Below are 16,865 nucleotides of genomic sequence, written 5' to 3'. Positions count from 1 at the left end.
GAAAGAGCAAGTTTATTACTAGCAATTGACATAGTGTACTCTATACTGTATACTTACACAGTGTATTCTGCTAGTTAAGGAAAGAGCCGGATACCGCCACTGTATATAAGAGATATACATGGATGTTATGGATTCCATATTATAAATCCTCAATGATATTTTGGCCATTGGTATTTAGCAAGCTACATCTGTATGGTGCCATTGCACAAAGCTGTCACATATACCTGTCAGATACTTCTGTGAGGTGCTGCCTTTAGGAGTCTCCACAGAGATCATCTGCCTCCATCTCACTCTATCACTTTCATTCTCTTCTGTCTCACCAACAGTTTGCATGTCCTCCTTCAGCATCTGTGAACCTCCTCTTAGGCCTTCCTCTCTTACCCCTGCCTGGCAGCTCCATCTTCAACATCCTTTGTCCAGTATATCCAATATCACTTTTCTGCACATGTCCAAACCATTCTCTTACCTTCGTCCTCTTGCTTTCCTTCTCTCTCACTGTCTCCTAATATGCCCCTCCCCTTACTCTTCCTAGGAAATGCGCTAATAATATACAAAAATTACATTCACCAAAATTTGAATACAAACTTATTGTATGGGCTATACAATACAACATTTCATATTATTTGGCAGATAATTGTAATAACAGTTCTGCAAAAAGCACAGCACAGTTCACGGGTAAGAACTCAGTGACAAAAATGATCTGAGACGAGGCCAAGTGGCTGCAGCTGCCCGTGTTGGCATATCTGTCTGTTAAGGAAGCTACCAAAAAAAGTTAATGCACTGTATAGATATTGTGAAGGGGAAAATGGGATGCAGCGATGAAAATGATTTGTACCAGGCTTTAAGTATATATTTCATTGCTGAAGTCGGGCCCCCTAACATGGGAGTCTCAGGGGATTGCCTCATTCTGTGAGACTGCCTCATCTTGTGGTTTTAAGGAACCACTGTTTTACACCATTGTAGGTTGACAGTGCTGTGAGGCAGACATGATAACTAGAAAATCTTTAGGTAGAGTCATTATTTTGTGGAAGATTTTAACTGGTGTGGGCCAGGTGGTATTTACTTTAACAGGAAGAGATGATGTTATGTTGTTAACTTTCCCTGGCTTCTCATGGCTGTTTTTTAGTTGCATCCCTGTGGATGCTCAACATTCCTGGTACAGCACGCTTTATTGTGGTGGTATTTAATTTTATTTATTTTTTTGACAAGTAGCTAAAATACCAAAATACGAGAACAAAGTTTCTCAGTTTCATCAGCTCAATAGACTTTAGAGAACCCGTGTGCTGATGCCTTGATGGGACTGCCTTTCTCTGATATCTTTCACAAGCTTTGGTTTTGTGATTGATCTGCTTAGTGGTGCTTTGCACTGGCTTTCATCTTTTTACAGACCACACACCCAATTACATAAAAGGCTCTGAAAATAAAAAAAAACTCAAATGAGATTTGCTGGTAAATTAGCTCGGCAAACTGTAATCATGTGGTCATATGGCTTTTGGTTTGCTCAATGAGACCTAAATTTAATGGTGATATGTGGTGGGTAATTTGGATTTGTGGGTAGGATCCATTCCCACTGTGTGGTCTCTAAGGACAGAATGTGGGAAGCAGTAGATTTGGACATGCCTGGATAATCTAAGCTGATTTTTTTAAACTCTTTTTTTGTGAGAACTTTGGATAGAAAAAAAGTAGAACAAAATTGCCAAAGGGACACTTTAATCCATCCCCAAAACAATATATTCCAAGCATCTCCATTTCAGACTAAGAAGGCGGCTATTTTGAAGCCTGAGTTAACCCTGCTGGCCCATGGATCCATCTTCCCACTGTTATGCCTGAACCTTTCCATTGTATTTTATTGCAGTGGAAATAGTTGGAAGTAGTTAAATCTCACCTGTCTAAGTCACTCAGTCATTAATGGGATGTTCGGGCTTCTGCAGTGGCAGTCTGTGTTTTGTGGGTACCAAGAGATCCACTTGACTGATTTTGGCGCTCCCTGCTGACTTGTTAATTGGATTTTCACACAAAACACTTGCATGGAGGAAGTAGAAGCCTGGCACATAGTCTCAGAGTAATCAAACCTGTTGGAGAGATTAGACTAAATGCCTTGTCTCACCCTCTTTTCAGATTGTATCAGCCTCCGCCTGCCTGCATTGTGAATAGCCTTAATAGCACTTTAGTGGCTACTTCAGAGGTGACTTGAAGCAGTCAGCAGACTGTGAATGGGGGTATGATAAAAGTAGTGTTCTGTGTTAGTTGTGCAAAAAAAGTAAGCTGTTTTCATCTGGTTTTGAAAGGATGATAAAACAGCAAATACTTAAAAGTAAGTACAGTCAAATTATCAGTTTCTGTCTTGATTTCTGGTAAAGCTGTATGTGGTTCAGGTCCTTTATGTTGGGTTTGACCAACAGACAGCGCTGAAGAGACGCAATTAAAACCAGCCTCACTCACAGACCCTGAACCCATCACAGCATGACAGTCAAAACTGGTGGGGGTCGGAAACACAGCTTTAAGCTATTAGGAGGAGAATAGGTTTCAAACCACACAGGGTTGTTTAGCGCAGCACATTATAGTGTAAAGAGCTTTCTTATATGTCACGTTGTCAGAGCAAAACCTCTGCAGTCCATAGTTCTGTGACAGATTAACATGCACTGTTTACATACTGCAAGAGCCGAGGTATTTTCAATCATTAAAAGACAAGTAAATAACCAGTGTTTTTCTGTGATCTGTGGGGGTGTCATAGATCCTAGAAAAAGCATAGAATTGATTGATTTTTTCTGGTATAGGTAATTGCTTTAATAGTACAGATGTGCATTTTACTTTCATAGTTTAACTGCTGCTTGTGCTTTGTTTGGAAAGTATCAGTAATTTAATTTCCAAAGCAAATTTTTAGTGTTCATTATGGACCTCTTTTTTTACTATTTATGTTTTGTTTTATTTTGAAAGAATGCTGGGAAACTAAGAATTGTTATGATTATATGTCACAGGTCCACATTGATGGCCGGAGGAGCAGGAGCCAGTGGAGGCACTTCAGCCAACCCTTGGCTGATCAACGAATCGGATGAGACCAAGGGGCTGACCTTTGGAGAGATTAAACAGCAGCAACAACGAGTCATTGAGGGTAACTACATGACTGTTCAAGAACAATTAAAATTATAGTAAATATATATATCTCTATATATATCTCTATATATCTCTCTATCTCTCTATATCTCTATATATATATATATATAGATATATATATATATAGATAACGAGTAAGTCCCAGGCACTACCATATGTGTATTAAACCTGTGCTGACCGAACAAAGCACATAACTGCATCATCATAATTCACACCATGAAGGAATATCGTAAACTCACCACCGTTTTTTTTCCCCCTGTCTCCTGGCTCTGACATGACTTGAACACCCAGACATTAGTTCACCTGATTCCATATGACACTTCATTGCAATGTCTCCATTACGGCTCTGGTTATTGTCATTTTGGGATCAGAGATTCCTGTTAAGACAATGAAACCAAACCATATGGAGGTTTTGTGTCCCACGTGGGATTTCTGGTGGAGCTGGGTAATGGCAAGCCCATGAACTTGTGGTTAAAAAAAATTCCTGTGGTAAAGAGTGTGTCAAACTTAGAAACCTGCAGAGGCCAAATCTCTTCTCTTCTCTTCTCTTCTCTTCTCTTCTCTTCTCTTCTCTTCTCTTCTCTTCTCTACGAGCAGCCTGTCATTCCAGTTTCACAAATATTTACGACATATATATGTCACCACTACTACATTTGTCTTTTTTTGTGTATCATTCATCACATTCGTTTCATTTTGCCTTGTTTTGCAGTCATGGTAAATTACAATACATAAAATCAGTTGATTCATTTTTTGTCTCATGGTCAAGCTTGTAACAGTCTTTGTTTTCTTTCCTCTCATCTCAGCTCAGGATGCAGGCTTGGATGCACTAGCAGCTGTCATCAGCCGACAGAAGATAATGGGCCAGGAGATTGGCAATGAACTGGATGAACAGAATGGTAAGGTTTTATGTGCGTGTGTGTGTCTGTACATATTCATCAAATTCCAGACACATTACACAACACAGTGTGAAAGCAGTCAGCCATACCTCTCTTCTGCAGTGGAACTACTTGCCTCATAGACATTAATATTCTCCCACACCACCACATAACTAACAGTGCCCAGCACACACCTACTATTATCAGAGCACATGGCATCACATTTAGGTCTGCCCCAATGTCCTTTGTCATACATCTTAAAGAGAAATGTAACCCCTGTGCTAAGGCAGCTTAAATAAATTTTAAAAAAAAAGATCTGCTCAGAGCTAATGGTTCTTTTGAGTTATTCCTGGCAAAATATCACTCCTCAATCCATAAATAGCTTCCATCACAGGCAGATGTGCTGTACAGAATTGAGCGCATTGCTCCAGAGTTTTTCTTTTTTTTCACTTAGATGGGTGGTACTTGAGACGCAAGATTTAAAGATGAACATCTGTCAACTGGTAAACAATTACTTTAATGCATTGCTCCCTGAACACTAGAGTGGATAATAGGCAACCTCCTGAGGGTGTTGCCTTACCGAGAGGAAGTACATCCATATCTTATCAATTTTTGTAAAAAAAAAAAATGTAACCGTGAGTGCTATCTCTTAATGTTTGCACTGACAGAAAGCACAGATGCATTAATCTGTCAGTTCCTCTAGTGAAAATCAGGGGTAAAAGTGAGAGTCAATATAAGAGGAAAGTAGATATTTTAACACACAGCAATAATAAGGGAGTGGTGAGGCTGAATGACGTTATGCCTAGGATTCTGTCACAGACACTTGAGTATAAGTGGGTAAACTTCAAACTGAAGGTTTCTCTCTCCGTGGTTAGCCAGCTTATCTTTAAAACACGTAACATCAAAGTATCAGCAATTAGCAGTGACTGTAAACACTGGTGTTGTGTATTTGCAGAGATCCATAGGTGATAAAGCCTAAATCTTATATTAGGTATTGTTGACATTATAAAACAAATTTTCGTAGTGTGATGCCAAGTTAAAGTAAAAAGAATGAATTTTTTTTTTTCTTTTCGTTGACTGTCTGGTTAACCTTATAGGCCCTGCTCGTCTGGTGTTTTTTTGTTTTGTTTTGTTTTTCCTTTTCCTAGTACAGTTATGTGTTTCTGCTTTGATGACCAGCTTCCAGTTGGGAGTAGAAGGCGTTGTACTATCCTGTAATATCCTGTCTGAGCAGTTGTGCCCAAACAAGTCTAGAGGTTGTATAACCGAATGATCTCGGTATGAAAACGTCCAACATTTCCTTCTGCTGTGAGGAAATGACAGATGTTTAACTGATGATGGTTGACAATGATCAGTGAAGGGAATAGAAAGAAAGGAAATGTGAATGACTTTTGTCTGCTTTCCTGTTGTCACACTGAATCAGAGACAGAGTATTGCTCCAATTATCCAACTAGTGTGTTTATTGTACCTTGAAAAGTTTTTTTTTTCCCAGCTTGTTGCAAAGTTTTGTTATTAAATATGAACCTGATTGGACAATGGGGGAGTTGAAACTTAAAATTTATTTTTCTTGTTTTATTTTAGCACTGGTAACAAAAACTTGTTTTTAGGCCTCACGTGAATCTTGAAAATAGATTTGCTGGTAGTTGAACTCTTCATTGCTGTAAAGGCCGAAAAATGTGACACCTGTGGGTAATGGACCCCATGTGTTGAAACCTGAACCAAATCTGAAGTAAATATGTAGAAACCTTCACTTTTTACTACTTTTTTTCTCCTCTCAAGACTGCTAATCAATATATTAGGTAGTAATCTCACTGTATGTGTTGGTTATGGAAGCAGTTTGTGGTGCGTGAAGGAAACTGGCATCTGGGGACATGCGGGCTGCTGTTAAAGTGTACAAACATCATCTGATGGAGCGGTCTGAGCTTCTTACAGTTTCCTTGTTCTCAGTCCACATTTTACAGCCAGGACTAAAGTTCTTTTAACTCGTTTACACCAGGTTATGATTTACAGCGCCTGCTCTTCCACTATTTCTTTTCTTTTTTTTTTTTTTTTAACCTTCCTATGTTGCTTCCCATGATTGTTCTTTTTCTGCCCTTTCAGTTGCATCTCACTCACTGTTGACAGCAGACTGTTATTTCATAACCTTTTAAAAAATGTTTCCCCTTACTCTCTTCCATTTTGTTGTCTTTTTTGTTCGTCTCTTGTCAGTAATATCTGTACCCCTTAGACTGGGGGGATGAAAACGGAGAAAACATGAAAAGGATGAATATGTTCTATATTTTTATGTAGTTTTTTAATTGCAAAAACACTTTAAATTTACCTAGTGACAATTTCTCTAGAATTGATTTAGGAAAATGATACAACAGTGACTAAAACTGAAACTACTCTATCCTAGCAACACAACTGTAGATCTTTTGAGTACTTGCATTAAATGTAGCTGTATTCTTAAATGAGATGTTATATTATAATTTCTTCTGCTTAGATACAAACTGTATTTGTATAGAAGCATAAAAACTTTAATTATTTGATGCTCTTTGCCATCAAAAATGAAAAATACAGAAATCTATTTCCTCTGTACAAAGGATGATTGCTCGAGGCAGTTTTCTTACTTGCATTTAACATAAAAATTGACAACATAAAAAGTCAGAAGAATGTTTTCTGAGAGGTAGAGGAAATGGATTTAAGTTTTAAAGTAGGAGAATGTCAAGACTTCTACTTGATCTTGACAGTTGGCGTGTAACCTCGGCGTCCGGCTGTCTTTCCGTCTTGTGGGGTTCCTCTTCCCCCTGATCACTGTACTGTAGCTGTGTTTCCCTATAAATAGATTAAGCTCTTTGTAGTTTGGCTTGTCAAGTCTAGCTCATGACCAAAGTGCAGTGGAGGTTGCAGTCATTTCCTTTTGGGGAAACGATTCCGGGTGAGGTCAGCAATGAAGTTGACCCTTTTCAGAGGTTTTAAGATGAACCCAAAGCCCTCAACCCTTCAGTTTGACTGAATCAAAAAGAGCTGAAATGTAGAAATGAGCAAGCAGACCATTTATCTCACTTTGCGTTGAGCAGAAGACTAAAATGAGCAAACTGCACATTTTCCAACTTTTCTTTCCAATTGCAGTAAAATAAGAAATTCAATCCTTGTTGTTTATGTGGTACAATTAGTTAAATGACATGTCATCATCAGTTTTTTTCTTTTAATGTTTCTTATGTAATGTTGCCAAAGATTATTATGTTCTCATTTCCACAATAAATGTTGCCGAAAATAGTCCGACACCAACTAAAACAGCTCGCGTCAGCTGTAGTTTTCCTCACTACCAAGAAAGATCAACATTAATTTTGCTTTATTGGTGTTGATATTTCTCATATTGCGGCCTGGAGCGGTGACATCAGTCCATGTCAATGTCTTTTACTTATGAGTGACAGACAGTGGCAAGCTCACTAAATTAGCTTCTTTTGAAAAGGGTGGCCAAAGTTGAGGCTGTCTCGTTTGTTAGATTTTAAATTGCACATTTGAATTGGATTTGACTGGTAGTGAAATACTGCAGAAGTGAAATATGCCATGTATGGAAAAGGCATGTTCTTTCAAATCTTATATGTAATTAAAAACCAGGAAATGTAAACGCAGAGAGTGAAAGTTTTCTGCTTAGTTTTGGTCAGGAATTTTCTATTTAGCTTATGTTATTCAAATAAATGACTCATTTGATTTTTGCGTTGAGATTGTCAAACATACCAACACTGGCACTGAAACCTGCCATAAGTGTTGCCATAATATGGAATTGGTCTACTATCAGTCTGCGATCGGCAAGTTACATTTACTACTTTTTACATTTACCAACTACTATTGGTTCTTTTTGATATCATTATTGTTATTATTGATATTTAATGGCCGCTGCAGTGGGTCAGTTTGTGTAACCTTTTGATGCATGTCCTCACCCAGACTGAAGTGTGCTAATTGCCAAGTGTCTACTACTCTTTTAGCTGTTTTTTAAAACAGATCACAGTAGACGTAATTTTGAGCTGATTATTAAATCACTGATTTGATTCTGCTCTAGCAGAGCGTTTAAAGGGCCAATATGTGGAGGAATAATGACTTCAAATAAACAGTAGATGGAGAGGAGAGAGGCACTCACTGCTGCACAGTGACATCAGCAGCTACCCCAGAGAACGCAGACCTCTTGGTTGCTCCTACTTTTAGAAACAGCTCAGTGAGCAAATAAACTATACTAATGATGGCACTGGCAGAAAGTCTGTGTGGTTAGAGCTGTTGATTGATTTATTGTTTGTTTGATTCACTTGGTTTGAAAACGAGGCTGGTACTAGTGAGTAGTGTTTTCCAGACGAAATGGAAACGCATAGAGTTAGCGATGTCCAGAAGAGTGTTGTCATCAAAGGAATGTCAAGCTTGCAATGAGCCGAAAAAGAGCATCATCTTATGTGACCACCAGATTGGCTGACTGGTGTGTGACTGTGAATTATTGAGAGCTACAGAGGATGAAGGGAAAATGTTCCACACTCTCATAATTTCATTTCTCATAAGAAAATGACAACTTTAAGGACATCGTGAAGGGCTTTAAAGTGGTTTTTTAAACTTAATAGACGTACGTCTGATGGGAAAACAAAAGCCAGCCAAATGAAGATGCTCTGTCCAGCCTGACTTTTGGGCCATCAGAAATATGCCATAATCAATCACGAGTCCCTGTGTTCTTATTTCTCTATTTATCCATGTTGGTATCCATCTTTGTCTAAGGCCTTTTTGGTGTCTTATTGATAAAGTTGCGAAGGAGAGGGGGATGACGGTGGCATGAGGGTCACCAATAGTGAATGATGAATAATCTAGTTTGGAACAGTAAAGAAATTAACATTTTGAGACACTAATGGAAAAACGTCTAAAGACATTCCATCAATCATGCTTTCTTTGTCCCCCCTCAGTGGACTAAGACCCTTTCTCTTATTTAGAAAAGCTTTCTTGACTGTTTTTGTGATTACACTGGCTTTTTTGTGTAGAATTTCTCGATGTTCCAGCAGTTCCGCCATAAACAGTGATTGATCTCAATGTGATAGTCATTGGTAGTCCTTTTCACTCTGTGGTGGGTTGCATGAAAAAATCCATACATTAAAAGGTTGAATGTTTCCTTATGTGCTTTTCTGACACGGTGGCTCAGTGCCAGTAGGTTATTTTCTATCACACATACTTCTTCTTTGAAGCAATCCCTAACTGCAAAGTTTTCATATCTTTTACTGTTTATTAACATTGATTTCTTTTTGACCGGCTTGTTGCTTGAATAAAGCATTTTAAAATTTTTAAGTACAGCAAAATATTGATGCTGGAAATTAACAAGATTTCCATGGCAATCAAGGGTATGAAAAACGTAGGTGTTTATAAGGAGATTTGACTCTCCAAAACAACCAAAAAAAGGAATAGAATAAAATAATTTCCTACATCCTAACGTGTAGGTTTTCACCCGTCTTTTTTTTTCCCAATGTGTTTTTGCATTACAAGCAGCAGTCTTTGTTCACCATCTTGACTTTGATTTATCTCGATCCATCTGGAGCAAATGTGTGCTGGTGATAGATGTTTGCAAGAAAGGCCCCACATTAAAAAGCCAGTGGCAGGATTGCTCGTACTCCAGAAAGAAAAATGGTTTGTCAAAGTGGTAAAAGAGAGTCATGGTGGAGACACCCGGAAAAACATTTGTGCTTGCTTTAGCCATCTCACCTGCCACTGTTAAGAAGGTTAGCCATTGCTCAGCAAATACTGAAATCACATCAAAAGGTTTCACAGTAAAACAAAAACTTTTGTGAACATACAACTTCTGTACCACATTGTGACAATTTTATGCATTAGTTATTTTTTTAAGCGATTTTTCCAGCCATCGAAAACAACAGGAAACACATTTGTATAAGCGTTTTACATGTTCTTTATTATTTAACCACCAATAATGTCAAAAGTCCAACATCAATGGAAAAACAAAATGTGAAATTGAAAGTGGTATTCTCTAGTGGCCAACTTATGACGAAGCCAGTTTTAAAGCAGTTTGTGCCTTTTTTATGCATCATGGTGACTCATTTTTAGTTTCTCTGTATCATAATGTAAGTGATATTGTAGTACATTAAGAACCACCCAAACCACAGGTCTGTGGATCAAATGATCCTGACGTTGCAGGTTTGTGGGTGCTGATGTTTCTTTTGAAAAAAAATCTAAAATAAAATCTTTTTATGGTCTGTTCAGCTCAAGTATTGCCTCTTTGGCATTGTGACTTTGTTAGTTCCTCTAATAAACTGTGTTGAAGTCAGCTGCCTGTGTTTTAGAAACTGCATACAAAATCGGACAAAATCATATTATCAGAATATTCTGTGTGTATAAGAAAGAGTAAACCTATAGTTATAGTACACCTCTGCTTTATTAAAGAAGCTTCTGTCTCACCGAAAATGAATGGCTGTGGAAAAATAAGAGTATCTGTATATCTGTAATGGACAGAATCTGCCAGCTGAGATATTAGCATGCGGCTAAGTTATTCTTACTTCCAGCTTTGTAGTAACTTTATCATGTTAACTGGGGAGACAGATTGATTCGGCTCCTGTGGGGACCTAATTTTGTTCTAGGTTTATTGTTTTGCTTTCTAGCTTTCATGTACATGCATGTTTAAAAGTGCTTAGATGCACATTTAACAGACATGCTGTGCATGTGGACAGGCACTCAAAGAAGCCCAGTATACAGTATGATGCAGTAGTGAGTTGTGGTCTATCATACTTAGCTCATTTTCAGACCCGGATCCCTTCCAGATGTCTACCAACAGGCCTGTATGGAGACTGGGCAAGGTTCCCTTCCACTCTCTAGCTAGTCCATCAATTCTCACAATATACATAGCCACCATACTGGCACTTGTAAGCTTTTTCACAAACTATTAATTGTGCATATTACCAAAAAAGAGTAGACTAATGAGGAAAATGGGGGGAAAAAATCCAGAAGGTATGATTTCAACAACCTTTCCCACCACTGTCTTATAAGCAGATGAGACATCGTTGGAAACAAACACTCACTGGGCAAGGTGTTCTTTGATGAATTTGGCTTTATTGCCAGTAATCTATCTTTGTGTGTTTTAGAGTGTCTTATTCTACACCTCCTTACTGCCATTTGTTATTATAGATTACACAAATTTTACATATAGTATTCCTGTAACCTTTAAAATAACGGCTTTTAGACTAAGCCATGACTCATGAGTCATCATGACTCATGATAGATAGATAGATAGATAGATAGATAGGATAATATAATATAATATACAGCAATTGCTAATTTTTATGAGACTTATTGGAGCTTGTTTTTTTCTTTTCCCACACTCCCAGTATGACACACAACTGTCCAGACATTAATTCACTCATTCAGCTCAGAATGATGACGGATACAGCCTCAACCCATTGCTGCCTTTTTGAATCAGAAGAATTTAATTGAATTAGAAGAGGGAGTCATGCTTTTCAAAATCTATTTGTGTACCACATAAACACCTTAAATAATGCTTTATTCAGCTGTTCTTACTTTACCTCTTGGTGTTACTGTCTACAGTATTAATATACATTTGAATTTTATTTTCTAGTAAACCTTATTTATTAGTAATCTTAGTGTGAAAACGTTCTATGCAAAACAAGGAGGAGCTGTGAAGTATATATTTAAAATGAAATTTGACAGTACACTGATGTTTATATTTATTATTCGGGGGCAATCACATTACCTTTATAGCTGTTGGTGGTATTCATGAATGGGAACCTTTGCAATTTACAGCTGCCAGTTCCATTGGCTCTGACCAAAGGGTTCCCTGCCATTTAATGGTACCTTAGATGGACTCCGACTTGGTCTGGCAGGTTCCTTTTGGCTAACGCAAGTGACAACGGGAACAAATCTCCTCCTCTGTTTATATAATTGCTAACCACTCTGGTTTGGAGGCTGCATTCAAAGGGCCGACCAGCAGAAAGCTGCCTTGCGCTTTCCTCAGCCTCAAGGAAGCATGGGTCATCCCACATAATGAGTGGAAGGACTTACTTTACTAAGTCTGCCTCAACCCACAGCCAGCACGTGGTTCCCATTTAAGCACAGGGGGAACATTGCACCTTCATCTTCTGGGCATTTTTATGTTTTAATGTGTGCGTGTGTGCGCAAGTGCACATATATACATCTGTTCTTTAGCAGCCTGCCCTCAGAGTCTGTGTGTGTGTTTGAAAGTGTGAGTGCCTTGTCTAAGTGTGTGATCATTTTGTTTGTGCCGAAGGTGTGGACCACATGTACAGCACATGTTGTCAAGTTGTGATTGGCACATAGGTCGTATTTATATCTGCATGAAGAGCTAAGAGACCACTGTCCAGTCAGAGAGCTAGACGTTAATGCAAGACCTCACATGTAAGTTGGCGCAATCACAGACGGTGCGGTGGAGAGCATAGTGGACTAATCTTACAAATGTACTGTGCCGCTAGTAAGGTGAAGCGGTTTTATCCCTTCAGTGATTGAGTGGAGACATTTAAGAAGAGCAAGGGATTAAAAATGAGGGTTAGGAAAGAACCAGGAAGGACAGTATGACAGAAAGCAACGATGAGAATGTGCAATATTGAGATGTGAAGAGGAATTACAGTAAAGACAGCCTAATTTAGCTTACTTATTAAGAAGTTGGTTAACATATTTTATTAAAGCTATTGCAAAGAAAGAAATGGACAAATGAAGAATCACAAGCAAATAAAAAAAAAAAAATCTAAAGTGGAGGAAATGGTTAAAATGAAAATAAGAGAAAAAAAATAAACAAAGCAAGCAAGTAACAAGCACAATAGCTCTTCTTTAAATTGAAAATAAACAAAATATCTTTCGGAACATCAATAATAAAGTATTTTACATGAAGTAAAAAATAGTCATAACTGTGAACTATTAAGTGTTCTGAAATCTCACTGCTTGTTTGTACTAAAATATGTGCAAGGTACTGGTAGACATAACATGCCCCGTATTGTTATTACGCTGGTGGGGCATTTGGCAGAATCAAGCTTCAAGTGGGCCTTTAAGTGATGCCTATCAGCTAACCTTCAGAGTGATACATCACTGTTCCATTATAAATTGCAACAAGTCTTTAATCATCTTTAAAAAAAAGTCTTCTGATCTGTTATCAGCTTCATCTGTTTCACTCTTGACTTAACCCCAGCCTGTAGTTTTGTCTCCAAGCTCCTATTGTGACACATCTGAGCCAAGCAGTACTTTAATGTTGCAGTGTGAATGGGCACACACTTTCCATACTAAGGAAGACCAACACACACCGATGTTTCTCCTAGGTGGACAGCTTTGTGGGGGGCAGGTTCAGTTAAGTTTTATTTGCATTTATTGAAAAGTGACTGCAAAATGCAGTGAAGACTATGGCGTTATTTTTGTGCCACTATCCTGAGCGCACGTAAAAAAAATTTGAGCGCACGTAAAAAAAAGTTTGCAGGTGCAAGTTGGAGACCAAAACAGCCAATCAGATTTTTTTGCATCCAAGTCTGTGATTGGCTGGTTTTGTGGCACAAATATAACGGTGTACAGAAAGAGTTGAGCACGCACGGCCAGAAATGTTGAGAGCGCGAGCAACGCGTTGAGAGCGCGAGCAACGCGTTGAGAGCGCGAGCAACGCGTTGCGAGCCAGCGCAAATGCAAAAACTGAGCGAGAGGGGCTGCTGTTGTGTGTGTGTGTGTGTGGATAATAGCAAACACTGAAATACATTTTTTGCACGCAGCAATGACTTTTGTTCACTCAAATTTAGCTTTTCTTTGCTCAAAATAAATTTCTCCTCAAAATGCAACACTTGCGCCTGCAAACTTTTTTCACATGCGCTCAAATTATTTTTACGTGCGCTCAGAATAGTGGCACAAAAATAACGCCATAGAGGACTTTCACTGTACTGAAATGAAACAAGGCTACGTGAATTGTTTAAGTAAAGTGAATAAAATAGTTTGGTTTTGTTTATTTATATTTTTGCTCTTTGCTCCATGGCCATGATAGAAACACTGTAATTAGTTCTTCAGCAGTAGACTTGTGTAGCCCACACATGAATCCACTAGTGGGCAGTAGAGGCTGTGGCGGCACAGCAGCTGCAGGACTCAGTAAAACTGTGTGATTCCACCTACAAAGTGTAATTATTTAAACTTGTGTCCTTGTGTTGTGGGGGTGGAATGATCCACGTTTAGGCAAGATGAAGAAGGAGTCATAGGATCTCTCACAGGTTTTGTTAATTTGTTTCAATCCTCTGAGGAGGGTTCTTCTTCTCCTTCAGTGATCAGCACCGCCTCCTTTTGACTCATCATCTGGAGGAACTCTGTAATTATGCGACAGCTGTAGGTGCAGCTGCTTAAATGCTTTCAGCATATACATGTAATACACTGTCATACTTAATAGGATCAGTATGATAATGACACATTTGTTAGTGTGTGTCATTGATTTATAGGAGGGTAGAGTCCAGCTACTTGGGCTACAGTCACATGTTTGCCCTAATGTGTTTGTGTCACTGTGTATACATGTGGTTTTCTCACTGTTTAATTGTCTGCGCATCTAGCCGTGTTTTTAAGTGCAGCAAAACATGTGGTATTGTTGCATCATGTTTTTGTGCCGGTTTCTTTGTACCCTCCATCATTCCTAGCTGCCCACAATTATGTGGGAGGCTGCTGAAATGGGAAGTTATTTCAGCCGCACTGGTGGCCAAACTTTCATTCTGGTTTTCATGAGTAGAGTGCAGTTACCCTAAATCCACCACAAACTTCAGCAGTTCATCTCTTCTGTCAGCCTAGCTTGCCAAATGTCCCTAACTCTGTCAGTTTCAAATTCAAATATATGTTCCTGGCATGACTGTGTTTCAGCGCAATATTTTGGATCGCTTTTTAAAGTTCATAAATATTAATGACATAGAGGGAACAAATAGTTGTGCCATGTTGAGAAAGCTGAGTAAACATATGGAAAACAAATAATACTAAGCTCAATGAAATGGTTTCATAAAAACTTTATTGTTCTGTTTTGAGTCTCTGAAAAGTAATATATCTGTCCATCCCTTTTTTTTGGCATAGTTTGTTTAAATATTTGTTTAAATGTTCAAACCTGCTCAGCTAAAACAAGCAATTTGAAAATGTAACTTATTCAGATTATCATGTTTCTGTTCTAAGTGCTGCAAGTTATTTGCAGTCAATATGATTGAATTTGGTTGGAAGTAAAAACGCGGTTTGACCTTCTTGTCTTATTTCTATAAAAAACACCTATTAGTATTTAAAGGTTTCAGAGAGGCTTCAGAAATGCCAACTTGAACTCAAGAACCTTTTTGAAAGCTGTACAGACCAAGATCCAAAGTAAAGTCCGGATTTGATCCCAGCATCTCTGAGAATTTTCCAGGCTGGAAAACACCTCTGTGATGTTTCATGTTCCATGCCCCACTGATCCCCAGAAGATAAATACCCACTGGCCCCAAACTCTTCTCTGCAGGAAAACATCTGTATTAGGTATGATACAACTCTGTAATGCTTAGTGGTGTCTCTGAGAAGCACTGTAAATTAATTCTGCTCCTCTTTGAGACACAAATGCTTGTTGGAAGCATGTCACATACAAGAACCTTGTGTCTTTCTCTAGCTGTGTGTCTGATTCTATGATGCTGATAGACCAAAATGTCTATACATGTGTATTTGTGTCAGTGTCTGAGCATGAGAGCATATGTGTCTTTATGCGTCAGAGTGCATTATGTGTGAAACAGGGTCTGGCTTGAAGATCAAAGTCCCTCCATAACTCCTCAGTCAGTCAGCCGGCCAGCGTATTGCCGGGAAGCTCCACTCACCACAGGGGATGATGAGTTATTTGACTCAGATTATTTAAATTAAAACACATTTGTTCCGTTATTGGGAAAGCCTCTAATCACTTAAAAATAGCAATTGAGAAAGCTCATGCTCAGTTTTATTAGAATGCATGTATAAATGGTTTAGTTCCAGCAACAGTGAAAATGTGTGTGATTTCAGTGTAATTTCATTTTAAAGGAATAATACTTCCACCCAAGCCTACTTTTTTTGTTTTTTAACATTCTGACAACTAAAATATAAAATCTTGTAGTTTTTAAAAGTTATGTGATTTTGAAAAAAACAATCTTGTTACAAATAACAGGAAGCAAATGCAGGATTTGAACATAAGTGTTCACATTCTGTAAATGATGGTTAAAGGATCAGGCTGAAGGCAGAGAGCAGAAATCCAGGGGCAGTGGAGAGAATGGCGGGCAATTGGCACTGCAGCTGCAGTGGTGAAAGACCACAGCAAGCAGAGAGAGCTTTTGGTGGTTTGTGGATGGGCAAGGGAACAACAGAGACACAGTCAGGCTGGACATGATCCTGAAGTGTAAGAGAGAAAGTTTAGTAACAACAGACCCTGTGCATTATGTGTGAAACAGGGTCTGACTTGAAGACTTACACTACAATCACTTTTCGTGTAAGTCAGTTTGCATTTTCTTACCACTGCGGTCAGAGTCTAAGTAAATTGAGTGCACACAGGTGAGTTGGTGGGAGGCAGGTAATCGAGCTAGGACAGGGGATGAGCAGAGTCAAGTGAAGGGAGACCCCACCTACACACCATAGACACAGAGAGAGAGACAGATGGGGGGCACAGAGAACATAGGGAATAGGAAACATTGGATAGACTCTTTACCACAGGCATAGTGTTTTTTTGCATGTAAAATTGCTGAAAAGGAAAAATATTCAATGGGCTTTTGACAAAGGAAATCCTGCATTAATTGTCTTTTTCTTTTACATGACCATTTCATTTTTAATGTAGTCTTCTTAATGTTAATTTGACCATAACAAGGAAGTGCACTAGATAACCTGATTTCTGTTCGAGAATCCAGGTACTTCCCTGTTCTC

General features: G+C 38.6%; 1 protein-coding gene across 1 annotated transcript in view; it reads left to right on the top strand.

The window, feature by feature from the left end:
- The window catches only part of stx8 (syntaxin 8), a 44,858-nt gene that overhangs the window by 2,654 nt on the left and 25,339 nt on the right, over nucleotides 1–16,865 (top strand). The window contains exons 5-6 of the mRNA XM_084930979.1: nucleotides 2,979–3,112; nucleotides 3,918–4,010. Of these exons, the coding sequence (XP_084787105.1) occupies nucleotides 2,979–3,112; nucleotides 3,918–4,010 (227 nt within the window). The remainder of the gene's footprint in view (nucleotides 1–2,978; nucleotides 3,113–3,917; nucleotides 4,011–16,865) is intronic.

This window comes from Perissodus microlepis, chromosome 6 (genome assembly GCF_051167445.1).
Source record: "Perissodus microlepis isolate ML-2025 ecotype Zambia chromosome 6, ASM5116744v1, whole genome shotgun sequence".
NCBI lineage: Eukaryota > Metazoa > Chordata > Actinopteri > Cichliformes > Cichlidae > Perissodus > Perissodus microlepis.
This window is presented reverse-complemented; position numbering and strand designations above follow the sequence as displayed.